Raw genomic sequence first — 20,727 nt, 5'->3', positions numbered from 1 at the left:
GGAAGGCTGTGTTCTGAATCACCGTTTGACAGAGCAGTGATCAGAGGTCCCTGCTCCAGCCAGTCATGATCTCTTGGACATCATTTGTAAAGGTTGAACATGATAAAACAGCTGGTTTTGACACAGCAATAACCCCAATGATACCACCACCACCACCACCTAATATTCCCAATAACCTTTCACATGACAATGTGTACTGTTGCTTCAAAGGTGTGCAGTGGATTCTGCTTGGAATGCTGCTCACGCCCTGAAGGCCAGTGGGAACAGTCAGTGCAAGCCAGTGTGTCATGTTTTCTCCTCCAGTCCATTATCATATTCTTCCCCACCTCCAAGAAGATTCCACTGACAATTCAGAACATTCATATGAATGGGCCAGATGCTGTGTTCTTCTAAGACTGAATACAAGTATTCTCTATCGTCCCTGGAATGGATCCAATTTAGGAGATAAGAAGAGGAATGCAATTAGTCTAAACTTTCTAAATCGGAAACAGAATTATAGAGGGAGTCTGGCAGTTGTTGGGAGTCTCTAATTTGTCAAATATTCTAATTATAACTCTCACTCCAGAGATTATTTTACATGTGTTATTGTTGGGTGAATTAACTGAGGATCAGGTCATTACTGATATGCTATTAACCAATTACAAAATTCTGGCAAAAGTGTTTATCACAGAAATGCAATAGTGGAACTCTGAACAAGGCAAGACAATTGCGCATTACAGTAACATGATGACGATGATCCTCATCCTAAGAATCCTTGTGGGGTCACCCCCCTGCACCCCCTGCACCCCCTGCACCCCCCCCCCCCCCCCCCCCCAACCCTAACACCCCCCCCCCCCCCATGTTGCAGTGTTGCATGGCCTTGAAAATCCCTGTCTTTAAAGATGTGTTACTACTGCCATCTGCTGGCATGGGTTGTCCTTCCTCCCTGCCCCCCCCCCTCTCTCTATCTCTCTCTCTCTGCGCATGGTTTAATATGTTGCACTTAAAAAAATGTGAAATAAAAATTGATTCCGTTGTGTATCTTTAAAAAAGGTCTACTGTTCTTCTCAGATAAGATCAACTTTTTCTACCGTGCTGCACCATGACATGAATATACACCGTGACATATGATCTAATAGAAATACCATACAAATCACAGTGACCGTCATTACACATAGTGCACACATAACATTAACACCGCATTCTCACAACAATATCCCAGCGTATGAGGCTCAACAGTGGTTACAGTGTATGCAGTACTTGTATTTCTCACTAGATGGCACTACGTGAAAGTAAGAGAGAGTCGGGAAGTCGTATCGTCGGTAGAAATCGATCTTTAAATCAATATCGCATTGAGGTGATTATAGGAATTTTCAATGTAGATTAATAATGTTTTATGAGAACTGAGGTTTCAGTGGGCATTGAGTTGGTCAATTATTAAAAACAACTCAGTCACTATACAGTGCAACTTTTCTTCACTGAGACTTTAATCGATCTTCCTTCTTTTTCTTCTGCTTTCTTTTTCTTCTTCATCCTCCTCTTGGTCTTTATGTTTTCCTGTGACATCTCGCCTCAGCCCACCTGAAGGTTATCATTTTTCAAGATTAATGGGGCTAATAAATCTGTGCCATAAAAATGTCTTTTAAGCAGAAAACCGTTGGGGGCATATTTAAAAATGTGCAATGTTAAGAACTCTTCAGTACAGTGTACGCCTAATGTATAGAGCTGACAAGTCAAAGTTGTTTCTCTACATATGCAATATCCTAAACATCATGCACTATTGAGTATCAAATAATATTATTATTATTATTTATTTGTATAGACCTAGTGGAATTTACTTCGGTCTCCCAATACACTTTAGAGGTGTTACTGCAAGAAAAACGATAAACAAATAAAAAAAACTAATTGCTGAAATGAAACCATAATAAAGGCAAGTAGTTCATAAGCAATAACACAATGAGCAAAGACAAGAAAGCGAATATGCCCAAGTTAAAATATATGCTCCACTCCCCAAGCTAGCCCCCCTTACCAAGCAGGAATAGCTGTACTGTATCATCAAGCAAGGTTGAAAAATGATTCTGGGTCACAGAGAAGTCAGTGCGCCAGATCACCAGTAGAGCTGTACTTTTATTGGACATGCACAGATACATCCATCTCTGACATCATGAGGGTAAAGGTCAACAACAGCTTGTGGAGCTGGCCTCAACTACATTATACAGAACACCGCACAAGCCTCCTCATTACCTGCAGTTCTAATCATCACATTGGTTAAAAGCCTCAAACAGCTACCTATGAAGTAGCTCATTAGAACCGATCATTTGTATATTTTAGAAATAATGATCCTCCTTCCTAGCGGGAGAGGTTACCTTGGTGCCACCATGTGGTTGGTGAGCATATGTTATATTCCCAGAAATCATTGACACACTTCTAATCCTCTCCCTAAAACGTCTCATCTGACTACAGTGTATCTGTGAGTCACCTTGAGTTAGAGACGATTCTAAACTGCCTCTTTGACTTTATTCCTATTTCGTCTCTCAATATCCGTTTGATTCCCTACTGGCATAGCATCTCTACGCACTGTACCCACTGCGGTTCCATATGTTGTCATGCAACGAGCAGTGATGCCACCTAGGCAGACAGATGGTGGTTTCAGTGCCGTAAAGGTACCACAACAGGGGCCAACCCAATCCGCCAGGAGCACTGCCTCAGAGGCTTAGACAACTGAAAGGTTAACTCTGTCTAGGTTCTCATAAGACTCATACATATTTCATCACATACATTAACCTTCATTCCCAGTACATTATTAATGTGTGCAGGGGGTTTTGATGAAGAGGAGGGTGGCGGTGCATGAAAAACCTCATCTCCAAGTTTTGACACAATCTCCGATCACCCTGCTTCACTGACAGCGCACCGCTGCACGGTAAGGCAGATGAACCCGGCTCCTCCGATGATATACAGGAGTACGTTATTCATAGTGTAGATACTACATTTCATAGCAACATCCAAGAGTACACACCATGAAGAACACAGTAACGTTGATTTGAATCAATATGATAGTTTGAAGGCAATTGTTTGTGTATTTCATGACCTCATTATGGTACTGCTTGATAGAAAATAAGTGGTGACGCTTTATCTTATAATTTGCTATTTACAGCATCTGGCGTTTACTTTCATTAATCATTGCAAATTACATGATACAATCATAATCTTGTCTATTAGGCCTACTTAATAAATAATTCCAAATAATTAGAGAGAGAGAGAGAGAAAGAGAGAGAGAGTGGGGGGGGGAGAGAGAGAGAGAGAAGGAGAGTGGGGGGGTAGAGAGAGGGAGAGGGAGAGAGAAAGAGAGAGAGAGTGGGGGAGGGGAAAAGAGGGAGAGAAAGAGAGAAGGAGAGTGGGTGGTAGAGAGAGGGAGAGGGAGAGAGAGAGAGTGGGGGGGAGAGAGAGAGAAAGTGATAAAGTGAGAGAGAGAGAGAGAGAGAGAGATGAGCTTGCATTGAGCAGAGACTTCAATCAGAGGTATTTCAGGGTAAGTGTGTTCCCTGGAGTGACGTGATGTGAGGACACCGAAAGAGGTATAGAAATGAGTTACAGCGTTAGTTGGTGCCGTGGGTGGCAGGGGTGAGAAACACTCCCACATCGCGGTATACGATCTGCCAGAGCTGGAGCAGCAGGAGTAAACTGAGTTAACGGGGGGTAGAAATCAGTTGATTCCACATCTGATGTGTTCTGAGAGTGCAAACTGAGCGCCAAACAAGAAAGTGGATGTGTGTGGGTTCTGAAGTGATGATGCACGAAGAGAGACTCACGTAATAGCCCCCCCCCCCCCACTTCCACAGTACCTTTGAATCACAGACTCAAGGAGTGGAGATCAGAAGACACGTCAGACGCTCACTGACAGCGTACTATAGACTACTGAAAAGCAGAGATGAACTCCTGCATTATGCCCATATCAAGGTCACAGCACTATCACATACGCGGCCTACGCTCTACAAATTGGGCATGCAGCACACAATGATTCAATCAGAGCCCGCTCGAGTTCTGTGGATGACAGATAAGACATTTGCACAGAGACGAGACACTTTCACACAGGACTTCTGTATCACGGAACAAATTACGACGCGCAGCCTCCATCGACTGGTATTTCTGTTGTGGGGACATGGGGAGGAGGTGCTGCACTCCGACACTGCGGGTCTAAAGGACAACAGATTAGAAAGCACAGACGTTGGTGCTGAAAAACGGCTGATTGTCAATGAAGCGTGGATCCGCAACGTGTCACCAGCTACAAATAGAATTGCTTTTGACCTTTCTGAAGTAACCCATCATAACAAAAGCTCTCTGATATAGGATTCCCAAGGCTAGTGGTTAGTCACCGTTATAAATATATAACCCTGGGAAAAAGGTACAGTGCGAACTAAAAGTGCAACAAAAGCAGCAGCCCACATACATATACGCAGTGGGAGCACTGCTGTTAGAATAGCACAGCTATCTGGAGTTCCTCACGATACACTGTATTTTTTCGATGCATTAATCCACAGCATCGTCATGTCTACAATTAAAGTGCATAGCATGTAATGGGAAATACATCAGAGGCAGCCGCCCGCCAGGAGCCTGAAGCCTGATGTCCGTCATCTTATTTGCATTCGGTAGTCAGACAAGCACTGTAATCAAGGATGTGATGAGCAAAACACAGAAGGGGGGGGGGGGGGGGGGAGAGAGACAGGCAATTGGTACATTTTGATTATATTGTCTGGTACTGGTGTGTTTTTCTTGGGTCAGAAAACCGGGAATAACTGAATAATCAAGAAAAAGCCCACCTCTAAATGAGTCATACTGGAGGCCGAGGACATCAGATGCTTCTAGGTCCTCTCTGTGCCGTGTAAGAGCAGCCGAGTGGTTAACAGTGGCTTTAATCTATCATTCAGTCACTGGACTTGCACTTAAACAGTGCAGCTTGTAAAACACAAAGACCTTTCCCTCACCATGAATAATGTAACATGGACATCAACAGGGCCACTAAGGTTTCTCATAAGAGGACGGCATATAATGTTAAAGGCACAAAAGACCCACAATGTTAATTATAATCCTGGAAAAGAGCAGGGTAAGCTTGGTGTAGAAACTAAGGAAAAGACGTGCTCGAATCTAAATACAGTTCAGTTTTGATTAAAACGTCTTCGGGTGCTGTACAGCCCAGGGTTGGTCTAATAAGTAAGTAATAAGGACTATCAAATAGAAAAATAAATATTGGTTTAATGCATAATCAGCGTAGCCACTGTGGACGCGTTCTGGCGTCAAGCCTTCTTCAGCAGTTTTACACATCGGCTTGATGCCGAAAGACATCCACAGTGACTACGGTTATTATGCATTAATCCATCATTTACTTTTCTATTTGAGAATGCTGGCAGTATTATTTACGCATACGCTTGAAATAGGCCTCGAGATATCCCAGTCTTTTTATACAGCTCTGACTGCCTCTTATCTACACAATGACAGGCACACATTTGTCACAATTCTGATTTGCATTCTATAAATGTACAACTGTTCCCATTTAGGATGTGCAACAATACCTACCTATGAATAGGAACATCTCATTTACATGAATATGAACTGTGAAACAGCACCTGTGTATTTATGAGTAGGATATAAACAAACACTCCAGTCTTGATTCAGCTCAGAGGCACTATAGTTGGGTCAGGTGGTGTTAGTCATTGTTGCTGAAATGTAAATTTCATTAATTATACAATTATATTTTACTTAACGTATTTTCTAAGAAAACGATGTATGCATCTGATTAAATCAAGAGTTAGAGGTAAACACCTACTGCAATATATAGGTCAGGTCACACATACAGTACAGACTGGCTGGTATTCTATGACATCTGTGCAAGGAAAATGTCTTCTCTCAAGCCCTAAACACTCTCGGAGTACAGACACATGAGGAAAAAGGTTTATCTTATAAAAGAGAGATTAGAAAGCAACTCTATACGATCTAATCCTAGGAAGAGCACAACATGGACAGTGAGAAAATGTTTACGGAGGACGGCGTAGCATGTGATAAATCTAATTATGCTGCTACTGAGTTTCATTTATCAAACAAATGAAGAGCTTAAGAAAGGGAAAATACAGGTCTTTGAGGCTTTACAAATAGTAGTACATCTTTATTAATATATTTTCATAAAACAATTTAAGACTGTATCAAAAATTCAGTAAAAACATTAGATTTTTTTTCAACCATTTTTCCTTATGGTGATATCAGATATGAAACGTACATTACTCACTTGTGGTCTCGTTCTTCCCCATCATATTTCTTTACAGGATGCAATATTTTCAGTGATGGGCAAGTCAACTCTTTTTGTCCACCAACAAACTATTAAGTTGTTTTTGTTTATGACAGCATGATCGTAAATCTAGACAAACAATTAAAAAATAAAAGGATTTCCCACCCCCTCCGCCCCTCCCGCCCGCCCACCCCCCCCCCCCACTAACTCTACTGATAAAACACTAACTTGATCGAGTTCTTCTGTTTCACAGGCACACCATTATGTACATATACATGTCCCCATGTCTCGTCTGAACTGATAATAACAGGCAGCACACCGAAGGTACAGTGCAGCAGCACGGAGGCAGAGCAGTGATAATACAGTACCATACATCCCCCTCTCGCCACTAGCCCAACTATCGCCTAAAATGTAAGAAAGTAGATCGACCTTGTTAACGTTTCGCCGCCGCCGCCATCTCCCGCTGCTAACCACAGCGTGTCATTGACCCCGCATTACGGCGGAGACCCCGCGATGCTTGCTTTGACACCCAACATTATCTTGGCAACCTCAGAATCAAGAAATCTTGTTTCAGGTGCGAAATCAGCGGCAATGTTAATACACTGAAAATGTCATCATTATTATTCTTGTTTTGTAACATTTACAACAGGTGTGATTGGTCGAATGCTGTCCTTATTGATCAAGTAGCAGAGGATCTTTCAGTCATGTGGTGTGTTAAAGGAATCAAAAAAAAAAAAAGAAAAGTGTCCTTTTTAGACCACCAGTTAAAATGTCCGTTCTGCAAGACACAAAGGGCTAGGTTTACCAAGTGTTTGCACCTGTTACTGTCAAGAGGCAATAAAACATAAGAGAGAACAAGAAATTACAAAGATTAAGGAAGGATAAGAACTGAAGGTTATGTGTAAATAAAATATGGTTTCATGCTTTTAGTTTGGCTTTTTGTCCCCTCTACAGATAACAGGTGTAAAGTCTTAGTAAATATGGCCCAAAGACAGACAAATGAAATATATTGAACTGGTGTAAAGATTGACTCTGTGAATGTGAGCCTCAAGTCTGTTGTCATGGTGACATTTGCTCCAAGGCCTTGCAGCCTGCCATCTCTCCCACCTCTTTATTATTTTCTATACAATAGAAACAGTACATTTTCGAAGATAAAAATGATTCTTCTTGGCAATAACAGATTTTTAAAAAAAGATTATTATGTAAGAGTCGAAAAGCAGAGCTATGAAGGACAACAAATGAAAGGGTGCTGGAGTGACAAACTTTCTGTCCGGTTGTCGTGTGCCGATAGACTTATACAGTACCAGTACGTTATCCATAACGGTCACTTATATGGGTATGGTTGCCTGCTCCTCTCCCGAGTTACATATGTAAAATCACTCCTTTAATTGTTTTCATACAAACAACCGTCACCAACGGTCCTCCTCATACCCAAACCGAAGGCTCCTGTGAGCATTAGGGAGGCACGTAGGGAGGTGGCGACCTGTACGACGTCATGTTCTTGGGACGAGACCCTTTGCCCTCTATGGGGACGGTGAAAGGGGGCGGGGGTTGGTAGGGGGGCGCATTGGGGTCCTCGTCCTGATAGATGGAGTAGTCGTCCAGCAGGTCCTGGTTGAGCAGGGTGCTGTGGGGGCCCGCCATGTTGGGGTACTCCGGAGGGGGCAGAGGGGGCTTCTCCTCCTGAAGGATGAGGGGGATACTGGAGGACGGGGGGGACTTTGAGTCATCCAACTCATCAGCGAAGATGATGGGCACCCCTTTCTTGATGAAAGTGGCCTGCTCCTCAATGGTGAGCTTCCCCCTGCGCTTCTTACGGTAGCAGACCATGGCGATGACACCGGCTATCAGCAACAGTGCTGCCACCACCACAGCTGGGATGACCGTATGCAAGTAGACGTCATCACTGGTACTGCGACCCGTGCCTGGGGAAGGAGTGGCCGCAGGGGGGGCAGGGATGCCCAGGTCTTCCGGGGGCACAAACATGTAGTTCTGGCATGTGTTGGTGCCGCGGATGGAGATGTTGATGGGCTTGAAGTCTGGCTCCAAGGCCTTGGTGAAGGCCAGTTTGGGCCTGCCCTGGGGGTCGGAGATCTTGCTGCTGAGGACTGCGATCTGGTCTTTGGGGCAGGGGTTCTGCTGGAGGCTGTTGTTGGTCCACTCCACCACGATGGAGCCCTTGGTGATGCTTCTCAGGGTGACGGTGCTGCTGTTGCGGTCGCCGAGCGCGTAGGCCAGCTTCTTGGTCAGGAGGATCTTCTTGTGGACGTCATTGGTCAGTGTCTTGGGGTCGCCATGGAAACGAGCCGCAAACATGACTGAGGGTTTATCGTTGGTTGACCAATGGTTGACACGAACCTCAAAGGCATCTATAGTGCTCATGCCACCCTTGTCAGTGGCGAGCATGAAGTACTCATGTTTCCCCTGGTGCTGCTGCTCAGGGAGCCCGTACAGGAGCTGGATGGTGCTGTTGAACTGGATCCAGGAGGTTTCACTCACTATCTCATTGTGGTTCTTCCTCAGGGTCAAACGCAGATTGTCTGTGGTACCATCCTCTTTGTCGTAGAAGGTATCTGGAGGAATCTTAACCTCAAAGTAGGTCCCTACCCATGCATTCACCTCATCGATGGGGTTGCGTATCTGAGGCTTTACATTGTTATAGTCAGGAGCCTGAGAGAGAGGGGTGGTGCGTCTGGGTGGCTTAGCCGTGGTGGTCTTAGGTTCCCTGGGAGCTGGAGTGGAGGACTTGGGTTTGCCACCCCTTGGTTTCTTGGTGGTGGCTGGCTTGGGCCTCCTAGTGGTGGTTGGTGGGGTAGGCAAAGCTGTGGCCTCCTCAACCACCGGTCGGGTCATGGTGGGCTGGATGGGGATGGTACTAGTGGTCCCAAGGACTTTAGTTGGTTGGGGAGGCCCTAAAGCAGGAGTATGGGCTATCTGATCTCTGACCCTGATAGTGGGCTTCACTGGCAGAGGCAAAGGGCCTCGAACAGGTGGGGCAGAGTTGTCGGTCGCTGGGGCGATGGAAGGGGATGTGGGGGTGGGAATAATACGCAGAGGGGGCTCAGGGTGGTTGGTTGGGGGGAGCAGGGAGGGCACAGGGGTGGGGGTGTTGTATAGCTGCCTCCTGACTCTTTTCACCACATGGGGCTTCTTGTTAACAATATGCCAACCCACCACCGGGTAGCCCAGCTTGGCGGACATGGTCCCATCCTTGGCTGGGGATTGGACACTGCTGATGTCTGGAATATTGGTCTGGTCCAGGGCACAGCCTAGCTTCCACGATAACAAGGCCCCATTCTCCACCACCTTCTTGGCATTACCGGGTCCGGCCATGAAGGCAGACATGTCAAACAGACGGTTGTTGACAACAGGGACCACCCTCATGTGCTCCAGGGAAACGCCAGAGAACTTCCTCATGCTGGCCAGCAGGGTGACTCTCTGCTCGGCGTCCATCTTGGTAAGGTCGGCATCAAGGATGATGGTGAGGACAGTGACGGGCTGATCGCTGCCGCAGGTGAAGGGCTGGAGGTCGCTGGCCAGGGACTGGAGAGCAAACAGGGCAGGCTCAGTGTCGGCTCGCTCCTCTGGGTGCACTTCTATGGAGAAGACCTCAGGGCTATGGGCGACTCTGCTGCTCGTGTCACTGTTTATCTCTGCTGCAGAGACAGAGATATGGTGGACACCTTTGTCCTGCTCCAGGGCCAGGCCTCGAAGGATGCAGCCCTCTCTGTCCCAGTGCAGCCAGGGGGGCAAGCTCTCCTTGCCCATATCAGTTAACTAGGAGAGGAAGAAAGAACAGTTTAGGGATATGGAGTGAGTTAGAGGAAGTACTGTACATAATCCTGCCAATTTCTCCCAATTTCTTCTTTTTAAGAAATTATATACAGTGCCCTTCATAAGTATTGGAAAGAGGAAGCATTTTATGTTATTTTAGCTCGTCACTCCAACAGTTGGATTTTAAATCAAACAATTACTATGAGGTTACAGTAGAGATTCTCAGAATTAATTCAATGTTTTCTTTTTTCTGATGCTTTCACAATTTAGAAATTACAACCCTTTTTATACATAGTCTCCCTATTCCAGGGCACCAAAAGTATTGAAAAATTGGGTTGACAGGTGTTTCTGGTTAGTCAAGTGGGTTCAGTCACATCATTTGTGCAGACATAAGAGAGCTGTCAATGTCTAGTATTGATTTTAGGCATTGCATTTGCCTTTGGAGTCTGCTATTCGTGTCTGTCAACATGAGGACCAACGAGACATCAATGAAAGTCAAGGAAGCCATTATGAGGCTGAAATATCAATCAGAAACAGCCAAATCCTTAGACTTACCAAATTCAACAGTTTGTAACATCATTAAGAAAGAAAGCACTGGGGAGCTTAGCAATCGCAAACGGGCTGGTAGGCCAAGGAAGACTGCAACAGTGGATGACCGAAGAATGCTCACCATAATTAAGAAAAAAACAACAACAACTGTCCCACAGATCAGGAACACTCTCCAAGAGGTAGGTGTGAATGTGTCAGAGACTACCATCCGCAGAATACCCTACCAGCCGAACTACAGAGGCTTCACTACAAGGTGCAAACCACTAGTTATCCTCAAAAAGGTTGGACAGGTTACAATTAGCTAAAAAGCCTGCAGAGGTCTGGTAAACGGTATTGTGGACAGGTAAAATGTGTCCATAGTTATTGCAAGAAGAGAGTTTGGAGAAAAAAGGGTCTGCCCTTCATCATGAAACATGGTGAAGGGGGTGCTATGGTTTGGGCATGTATAGCTGCCACAAGAGCTGGCTAACCTGTCTTAATGTATTATGTTACTGCGGACAGCAGCAGCAGAATGTATTCTGAAGTATACAGAAACATCTTGTCTGCTCGAGTACAAGCAAATACCTCCAAATTCATTGGATGGCGCTTCATCATACAGTAAGAACTTACTGTTATAGCAACTAGGGAGTTTTTCAGGACCAAAAAGCGGAGCATTCTTGACTGGCCAAGTCAATCTTTAGATTTAAATCCAATTGAACACGCCTTTCATTTCCTGATAAGATTTTAGGCAAAAAGACATCAAAAACAAACAACTGAAGATGGCTGCAGTACAGGCCTGGCGGAGCATCACCAGAGAATACAGCCAGTGTGGTGGGGTCAATGGGTCACAGACTCCAGGCAGCTATTGCATGCAAATGATTGTCGACCAAATGCTAAAACATGACTACTTTAGGGATGGAGTATTTATTTATTAAATACTTTCTAAATGGTGAAAAAAAACAAAAAAACAACGCTGAGAATCTCTACTTTGACCCCATAGTAACTGTTTGATTTCAAATCCAAACTGTTGGGAGTATAGAGCTAAAAGAAGACAAAATGCTTCTGCTTTCCTATATTTATGGAGGGCCCTGTACGCGATGAGAGGCTCACATCGCCCTGATAAGGATCCCCAATATAACAGTTTTTTATTCATTCACTGGCTGATAGAATATGAGCAAGAAGCTCAGAATGAGTCATCTCCATCTTATTCTGAGGCCCTACAATATGACAGGATATCATTTCAAATCATACAGGCCTCAAACAGGCCAATAATAATCCCATCTCATTCATAAAGCCTGGGTGGAACAAATTGCAGCACAGTCAACTTCAATCAGCAGTGATACGGTGAATAGAAGCACACTGAGGCAAATTATGCATATTCTAAAGCATTTCAAATATCATTAAAAAGCTACATACTGTAAAAGCAATACATTTCAGCGAAATAATAACACAGCTTGCCCTAAGATTTTTTTCATACAGTAAAGTAAAAAATGTCTACATGAACCGGAAAGTAGGGAAGGGGAAGAATACGAAATAAAAGAAAATCAACTGCTTGAGTGACTGGTTACGTAAAGTTAAGCCTATTGAATAGGACTACATTGCTGCCCCCAAAAGCTTTGTTTGCTTCATACTCCAACCACACACAGACTGAAGGCCATTTTCTGTTCAGCAGTAATAGCTGAGATTTTGAAAACTGGCTATTCAGTGCAAGGTAAATTCCTCACACTGTTATTTCACCACTGGCTGGAGGAGGTACAATATCACGATAAGCGGTTCACAAACAAGAGGTAACAAAAGAGGTAGAGGGGAAAACAGTTTGTCATGTTGAATGTTATAGACCATATTTACGGATGTACAGTATTACATCATGTCAACAAACAAACACATCTACATCACCAAAGGTACATCGGATAAATGTATTCAATGGCACGATGTTCTTAGTACATTGTTATGTAATGTATTTGTAATGTATTTCATTAAGTCACATACTGCATTATATAGAATTCATATTTCACTAGACAAAAGGTTGGTCCTAGAGCCCCATGTAATCAATACAGATTTGGGTAACCTAGGTAACCTAGGTAAAAGACCAAATCCTAATCCTTTATGTGTAGCAGCATGTTTGAAATGTGCAATAGAGTTTGTTAGTTATAAGCCTAATTGTTTACACGTTTTATTGGTCAGTCTGTCAATCAAAATGTGTGTATTTATGCATAATGTGTAGCCCATTTCCTTACTACCGCAGAATATAAAACAGTTTTGCTTAAGTAAAGGGCGCCTAGTGGACCATTATCAATCATAATATCCTGTCTCGTGGCCTGGGTGGTCCAGCACCATGGCCTGGGGTGGTCCAGCACCATGGCCTGGGGTGGTCCAGTGGTCTAGCACCATGGCCTGGGGTGGTCCAGAACCATGGCCTGGGGTGGTCCAGTGGTCTAGCACCATGGCCTGGGGTGGTCCACTGCACACGTGTGCCCATGTCGGCATGAGTTCGAATCCGGCCCACGCCCTGCTGACATACCCTCTCCTCCTCACTTTCCTGTCTTTCTCCATTATCTACCTCCAATAAAAACTGAAAGATACGCGAGTGGGACAACCACACTCACACACACCTTTAAAAAAAAATCTCCTGTCTGTTCAGGGATGTCAGAATCCTACCAGTGCTTACCTGAACATTACAGCTGCTGTTGGCTGGCCTGGGTGGAATCCTCATCTGGATCACTTGGCCCACCACAGCAACGGTGTCTGGGATGCCTGCAGGAGGTCCTTCGGTGGTCGTTGGGACAGCAGTTGGGGGACCCTCTGTGACTGCAGACGCTGCAGCCTGCAGCTCAGAGAGCACAGAGGAATGCATGGAGGCCTCTAGGTCCATGATCATCACCTCCCTCAGGGTCTCCTCCTGCCCCCCAGACACCCTGCCCTGCCCCTGGGTCAAGGCAACCAGGAGCCCCAGTACCAGGGGGATAGTCCTGCCAGTAGGCAGCCTGGCCCCCCCCACTGCCTCCCAGATCCTGCCTCTCTGTTTATAGTGCATAGTGGGAAGCCTGCGTGTTCTCCGTCTCCTCACTTAGGACAACTTCAGGGCCACATGCACTGGAGTCAAAGTGATGGGTTGATGGCAGGCTGGATCCTCCGGTTAAGAGCTGTGTTCAGAATTAATTTTGTTCTTCCTTTGTCGTCTTCCTCTGTTATCCATGAGGAGCTCTTTGGCAGGTTGTTAGTCGGCCATGTTGGTTATCCACTGAAAAACAAGAAGGAGGAGGAGGGGGGAAAAAGAAAATCGCCACGTAAGATTATGACATTGGATTTCAATGACTAAGCTTAACTCATGAATCATTGCCCAGGTAAATGACATCTCGTTTGAATAATGTGAAGTTGATGTGTTTTTACACAACATTGAGAAAGAGCATAAAACTAGACGCTAAACACATTTTACACTTCCTGAACTGAAACACGGGTTATAACACCTTTACCACAGCAGTATTTTACTGAACACAGTGGGAGACCTGTTAACAAATGCAAAAATAGAGTGCTTTTACTACTACTGTCTCAACAGTGAGCACACTCCATAGGAGCGCAGAATCACACAAAGCCAAGGACAACCTGCTATTCAGAAACTGACTGGAGAAGTCAAAACCCAGTCATTTCAGTACATCTTCAGGGCAGTAAGCATTGGTGAAGAGGGTACGCTGATCTCCCACTGATCTCCTCTTTGCATGTCATGGACTTTTTCGGAACGGCAGTTCTCGTGAGATTGCGTAAGAGTCAAAGGTCGTTTGTCTTGGTTGTAGGTTTTAATTAGGTGCCCTGGGGGTGGGAATTAGAGCCCCCGCTGTGGTGACCCGGCCAACCCCAATCCTGCAGTGCGGAGAGACGGCAAGGCCAGGGTCGGACAATCGCCTGGAATTCTAATGCCCGGCGAGCTGGGCTGTGACGTCAGCTCATCAAGACCAATGCTGTGTCCAGAAAGTCTAAAACGGCAATCTGTCTTCATTTACTTTTTGCTTCCTTAACACTGACTGGTGAAAGAACAGGATAGGTCTCCAGAGGAAGCTAGTTGGAATGTTGAGACGCAGCCTATAACAGAGCACCCTAAAGAGGAAAACTGGGCATTTATTTGCCTTAGGCCTAATGAGGGAAATAGTTGTTCGACAGAGGTTAGGCTATTGCTATGGTAGTGTTAATATGGCTAATCTTCCTCCATATATTCAATTGTATTTGACTAGAGACATTTTAAGAGAGTGACCATGCAGTAAGCTACCATTTGGAAAAGCCAATAAAAATAAAGAAAGAATGAGAGTTAAGCATTTCTTTGATTTACTCTTAGGTCTGTCTGACACACACCAATAGTCATTCTAGGTTCATCACGACCCCTCACAGATCACTCACAGAAACCGGTGAGGCTTTCGATACAAACGCATCGAAGCATTTTCTCTCCACTTCAAAAACCTGCCAACATCATTCAGCCTAGCTGTAAAGATTAAGAAATGTGTAGAGGAAAGGGGGTCAGGATCTTGACTAATCAGACAGCCCAGCCAACACTGCTCAGAGGCCAAACGCTGTCATCACATTGCTTTCACGATCAGACACACACGATCGATTTGAGAATCTCAACTGCAGCAAATCGGCTAAAGTTAGGGGTAAGTGTTTTCCAAGGGAGTCCTCCCTCATACTGAGTGAGTAAGTGTGCAGTCCAAGTTTAGAGCAGATCATTTGTGAGGGGAATGGAAAGTTGAACACTTTTGCGATTTTTATTCAACTCGTATTTCATAAGTAGGTGAAACCGCTTTGGTCCATGTCTTACTTCCACACTTCCCGCATTCATAACGCAATGGACATCTAACAGGAGGCACACCATTAACAGCGCCAAGCTGTGGTGTTTCTGCCATGAAAGGGAATTGTTATGACTACATCACCAGCTGGGTGAGCCGGAATGTTCAATTAAGCAACAAGGATGGGGTACCTTAACTCTGCACGATCCAACATCTTGGCTAATCTACAACCCTGGATGCAGAAACCACACTTTCTCAAATGCGCAGTTTATTCAGCAATACTGTGTGTGTGTGTGTGTGTGTATGTGTATATGTATATATATATATATATATCGCTTCAAGGTTGTCTGTTTTTTTATGGAGCTCTGATCGGCTTCTGATTGTCTCAACTTGGTTAATAGGGAAGGCGTCAGACTGTCTGGTGTTTGGTGGGGTCAGGATGACTAAACTAGGTCAAACTGAGCATTGTTGGTACGGTCACTGTTTGTAACAAGTGTAGATAGTCCCCACACCTCTATGGGTGGATGAAAGCTAAACACCCCAGAGCATAACCATTTGTTTGACCAGTAGATGGCCAACTATGTCTTTAGGATGAAAAGTAAACTAAGTAGAAAAAACAGACAGACTGATAAGACTGTTAAGGACTGAACCACCCAATTCAGTTCACTCTACTTGAAAGAACACCAACAAATAACAAACCTAACATGTTAACATACAAACACTGTTTTATGTTACTCAACTAATAGCTTGTGGAGCTAGGGGGGGGCTAGTCTACATGTTTCCCATGTGTTTACTGAATGTAGCCTTATTTGAAACAATTGGCTAGTTTTTAAATCCACTGTTCTTCTTAGTCCAACTTCTCAACTAGGCCTAAGCCTACTTTTCATCCTAAAAAGAAAGTTAACCATTTGTTTGACCAGTAGATGGCTTTCATCCACCCTTCATAGTCCCTACACCTCTATCTAAACTTATTACAAACAGTGACCGTACCAACACTCTGTTTGACCTAGTTTAGTCATCCTGCCCCCACCAAACACCAGGCAGTCTGAAGCCTTCCCTATGAACCAAGTTGAGACAATCAGGAGCAGAACAGAGATCCATAAAACACCATGGGACACACCACACCTCTCTGACTCAGAAGTCTGAATGGCAACCACGAGTCACATTCTCTGCAGCTTTCTAAAGCTGCCTCATTGAGAGACACAAGGCCAAGTCAGCAAACCTGCAGTGGTAGGCCAACATAGCCAGTCTACGTTAAGAAACAGAAATGGAATGAAAAAACAGACTGATAAAACTGTTATGACTGAACCATCCAATTCAGTCCACTCCACTTGAATGCAAGAACACCAACAAATAACAAGCCTAACATGTTAACATGAAACAGTGTTTGTACTTTATTAAACTGTGCAGCTCACTCTGATCCACAAGCTAAGGAGCCTCTGTGCTACAGGCTGCATCAAAGGGAGTCTACACACTGTGGCCTAGATTCTGTCATGTTCTCATTTCCTGAACATGATTCGATCATGTGTTCAAACCAAGAATTTATTACAAAGGCCATTTTGTAAAACAAACAACAATACTACGTTATACATTGCTGTGCCTACAAAGTGACACGTGATGCAATGAAAAATAAACACAGAGAGAAAAGCCAGTGTTGAGGCCATTTTAATCTGTCTCAATTGTGTCTCCTGCTGAAAACAAAGCCACCTTTTCCACTGCAAATAACCTAACTGCTGGGTCCGTATGAGACGGCATTAGAAGGCAGACCTTTGGCATAGTTGGAAGCCTTGGTTAGCCAAGAGCCCAAAACAAGGCCTATCTTTTTAACAGCAGGTGCTCCACATTCAAGGGGAAAAAAACACACAGGACCATGTAGGGAACAATGTGTGATGTGCCTCTTCAAATGAATAACATCCCAGGACATAGGCTTCTAGGCCTAGGCTGACTTGCTTTGTGAAATTGGTAGGCCTAAAGATTATTAAGTCTCACCAAGTTGCACATTTTGGTATGCAGTCATTTTCTGAGTTGCTGAAGTCATTACAAAACAACTCTCTTACAGATTACTCCACTTCTCACACAAGTCACATGCAACAACGATTTCAAGAAGTCTTTCCAATAATTATTTAGCTGTGAGTGAACAATCGCGAACAGAACATAGATAAGAAAAGTCAAATCTAGTATCTTGAGGAAGGTACAGTTTCAGGCCTAACATGCCCATGCTTACATTTCTACCACCACAACCATGCTGGGTCTAATGCCTGCTCCCATGTGGCTCCCACTGTAACAAAGCCATTTACATTCAATTGTGTGTGTGTCACTCCCATTTCCAGGTCTGTTTCTGATATTTGAACATTACAGTGGGAAATAATCTAAAACTATCAAAAAATCATTAGGGCTCAAATGCACAGTGGCATTCAGAGCAAATTGAATTGACGTATCCCACATCCACCAAAGCAGCCACTGGATAGCACATGAGCTGAATATTAAACATATCCAGAGGACCAACTTGCGAGCTTGCCTTGCAATCTGAATAGCTAGATGATATGATGTTCCCTCTGTGGTCCCCAGACCCCAACCATCCCAACCATTACATAACATCCAAAACGAAGATAGGGAAAAGGTTGAACAAAACATCAAGGCAAACTCCTCTGGTAGTCAGCTCCCTGCTGGTATGGGGTACAACCACAGTAATACAACTGTAGAATAGAACCTCATTATAGAGGTAACAGTTATAGCCAGTGCTATTTATTAGAATACGTATTACAATATATGACTGTATTTGAAGCATATGCCTATGGCTCTGGTTATAGCCACAAAGCTACAGTCAAAAGAAAGTAGCCGAAATTATTGCTGTGATTGAAGTCACACCAAGCAGCATTTCGTCAATAAATGGCAAAAGCGAAAAGCTGTTAACTCAACATGTCTGTGGCAGTGACAAATTAAGTTGTGGGAACTCGAATGACTTTGATTAACTCGCTTAACAGATTAGCCAATAATAGCCAATTAATTGATGTTATTGAAGCGTAATAGTTGAACCAGCAAGCTAAACCTGGTTCACACAAATGGACGCTCTTTCTCGGCTACATGCAAAATAAATAATAATTAAAATAATAAAATAAGCACGCAATTCCTGTCAATGAATGCAATGACAATCATGTCAGTCATCAATGCTTACAACATTACAAAAGAGCAATTCAATATTCATCTTCTAGCTAACCTCCGCTACGCGACAATTGAAATTGTCGTCTATTCAAGTGTCGGGGCCTGGAGTCCTGACTCCGGTCGACGAGCAGCCTGCTAACGCGTTAGCTACAGCTAAACACAGAACAGGGCCCGTTCGGAAAAAACTAACACTTTTAAACGTCCATTAGAGAGTAACCCTTTCGTCAGTGAAAATGCGTTTTTGACATGAATACTTTGGGGTCTTTTTTGCAGCAAACACACAGAAAGGATTTGATAACCGGCTCCAGCCGACGCCATCGACACATTCACAGAGATGCACCTGTTCTAGGCGGAAAACGGGTCGGTCCTGCGTTAGCTGGCTGCTAACTAGCTCGCCACACAACATCTTAACCCCTTTCCCCCAACGCAAGTTAGATATGCTATTCATACAAATACGTTGATTTAGTCGCAACATACTGACGTGTTTGCCTCGATTTCTTTTCCGTTTCCATCCATTATTTGAAGATGTCGACGACGACCAAAGAATGACCACTGTTGTTAACCTTCCATCGAGAAGATGCAGTAGTCTCGACTAATCGAATTTGCCAATCTTTAGAATGGATGGTGATGAAACAATTTAGGAAATAAACGATAATGCTACGAAATAAAAAGAAAACAACCACTGTGTTGGTTAAGTAATTATTTCAAGAAAGAGAAATGAAAAATCAAACTGACCTTGTTAGCAAGCTAATGTTGGAATAATACGTCGGCTCTTGCCTTTCACTTTCTCATCGTTGTGAAGAGAAAGCCGCGATTAACTCAATAAATATCCATCGTTTACATGCCTTCAATATAACAAAAGAAATGCAGAGGAATCGCTAGGACACTCAGGGCAGTAACCACTACCTGCTAGGCTGTTCATGTATATCTAAACACACGGTTGAACAGCGCCAGTCGGCTGAAAGGCTCTGGGTGAGCTCTCTCTCTCTCTCTCTCTCTCTCTCTCTCTCTCTCTCTCTCTCTCTCTCTCTCTCTCTCTCTCTCTCTCTCTCTCTCTCTCTCTCTCTCTCTCTCTCTCTCTCTCTCTCTCTCTCTCTCTCTCTCTCTCTCTCTCTCTCTCTCTCTCTCTCTCTCTCTCTCTCTCTCTCTCTCTCTCTCTCTCTCTCTCTCTCTCATCCAGATCTCCAGGTCGGGCTATCATCTTTCTCCCTGTGCGTGGCTCCGCCCCGCTCACACTCGCAGTGCACAGGTGAAAGTTACAAACAGGCCTATTCTCTCCTTCACTCCGAAACTTGTCATATAAAATGTATTGTGAAATACATGCTGTTCTTATACATTAGGCTGCTTGGATACATGTAATTCCGTTTGGAATTATTCCGATTTTGATGTTATAACATTATTAGCAGAATTAGATTGTTTTTTTTTTTCCTTGACTGTTTTAAGCACAAGTGTTTATTTACAACATCCACCATAACCAATGATTACATAAATACTTTTTACAAGCACCAATAAGTTTTATTTAAGTTATCCGGAAGTGGGACACTTAACTTTGAATGATTTAGGAGCCGAAGGTGAAAATGAAAGGTGCTAAAGCTGTTAAAGTTTTGTAACGGGGGTTCAAAGCATGTGACCTACTCCATTCACACTTTTTTTAATCAAACAATATACGAAAGAAAAGGCAAAAAAATTAAAAAAAAAAAAGTCAAAATGCGTTTGATTACGCAGTAAGTGCAATGTTGACCTAAGAGACTTGGTCACTCTGATGGAGCCCTATTTTGACCCAAAAAAACAAATGTAAGTGCAAGTGTCAACATGGTTAAATGTAAAGATTGATCTAAGACCAACAGAACCGGCTACATTCCAGGTGGTTTTAAAACAGCCTGTGGGTCAGTCAAGAACATTCAGAGAAACAGGTTAATGATTTAAGTCCAATGGTTAAGCTTGTGGTCAGGCCTATGGTTGTTGTTAAAAAAAAAAAGAAGTTAATATTGACAAGTTAGTGAACAGTACAAAGGGCACACCTATTCTCAAAGCTCAGTTTTGTCAGATCCTGTGACTGCACCGTGTCATTTCATGCAATATGCAGACATTCCACTGTGGTTACCTAAGTGGTCTTACAAAACTCAACAGAAACTTGCCACAAAACAACTTGTTTATTGATTCTTAAGACTCCTCTTGGTTGGGCAGGAAAAGTCCTTTATCAGGACATTGATTTATCTGTATCTGCTTTGACAG

General features: G+C 43.8%; 2 protein-coding genes across 2 annotated transcripts in view; one reads left to right on the top strand and one right to left on the bottom strand.

The window, feature by feature from the left end:
* The window catches only part of LOC310808080 (metabotropic glutamate receptor 7-like), a gene marked incomplete at both ends in the record, with an annotated part of 49,215 nt that extends 45,556 nt beyond the window's left edge, over positions 1–3,659 (top strand). Inside the window, one exon of the mRNA XM_083674781.1 lies at positions 3,640–3,659. Within this exon, the coding sequence (XP_083530907.1) occupies positions 3,640–3,659 (20 nt within the window). The remainder of the gene's footprint in view (positions 1–3,639) is intronic.
* A 2,799-nt stretch (positions 3,660–6,458) lies between these two features.
* On the bottom strand, positions 6,459–19,429 carry LOC310808339 (dystroglycan 1-like). The gene is made up of 3 exons (XM_083675184.1): positions 19,228–19,429; positions 13,227–13,799; positions 6,459–10,033 (listed from the first exon to the last, which is right to left on the bottom strand). The coding sequence occupies exons 2-3, from the start codon at positions 13,590–13,592 to the stop codon at positions 7,712–7,714; spliced, it is 2,688 nt and encodes an 895-aa protein (XP_083531310.1). The 5' UTR covers positions 13,593–13,799; positions 19,228–19,429; the 3' UTR covers positions 6,459–7,711.
* Between the last annotated feature and the right edge of the window lie 1,298 nt (positions 19,430–20,727).

This window comes from Argentina silus (assembly GCF_951799395.1).
Source record: "Argentina silus genome assembly, chromosome: 8".
Lineage (NCBI taxonomy): Eukaryota > Metazoa > Chordata > Actinopteri > Argentiniformes > Argentinidae > Argentina > Argentina silus.
This window is presented reverse-complemented; position numbering and strand designations above follow the sequence as displayed.

Excerpts from the sequence above, each read along its gene's own strand:
- LOC310808339 (XM_083675184.1), bottom strand. The coding sequence starts at position 13,592 with ATGCACTATAAACAGAGAGGCAGGATCTGGGAGGCAGTGGGGGGGGCC. Across the intron at positions 10,034-13,226 it reads ACAGCAGCTGTAATGTTCAG|TTAACTGATATGGGCAAGGA; the intron begins GTAAGCACTGGT and ends TTCCTCTCCTAG.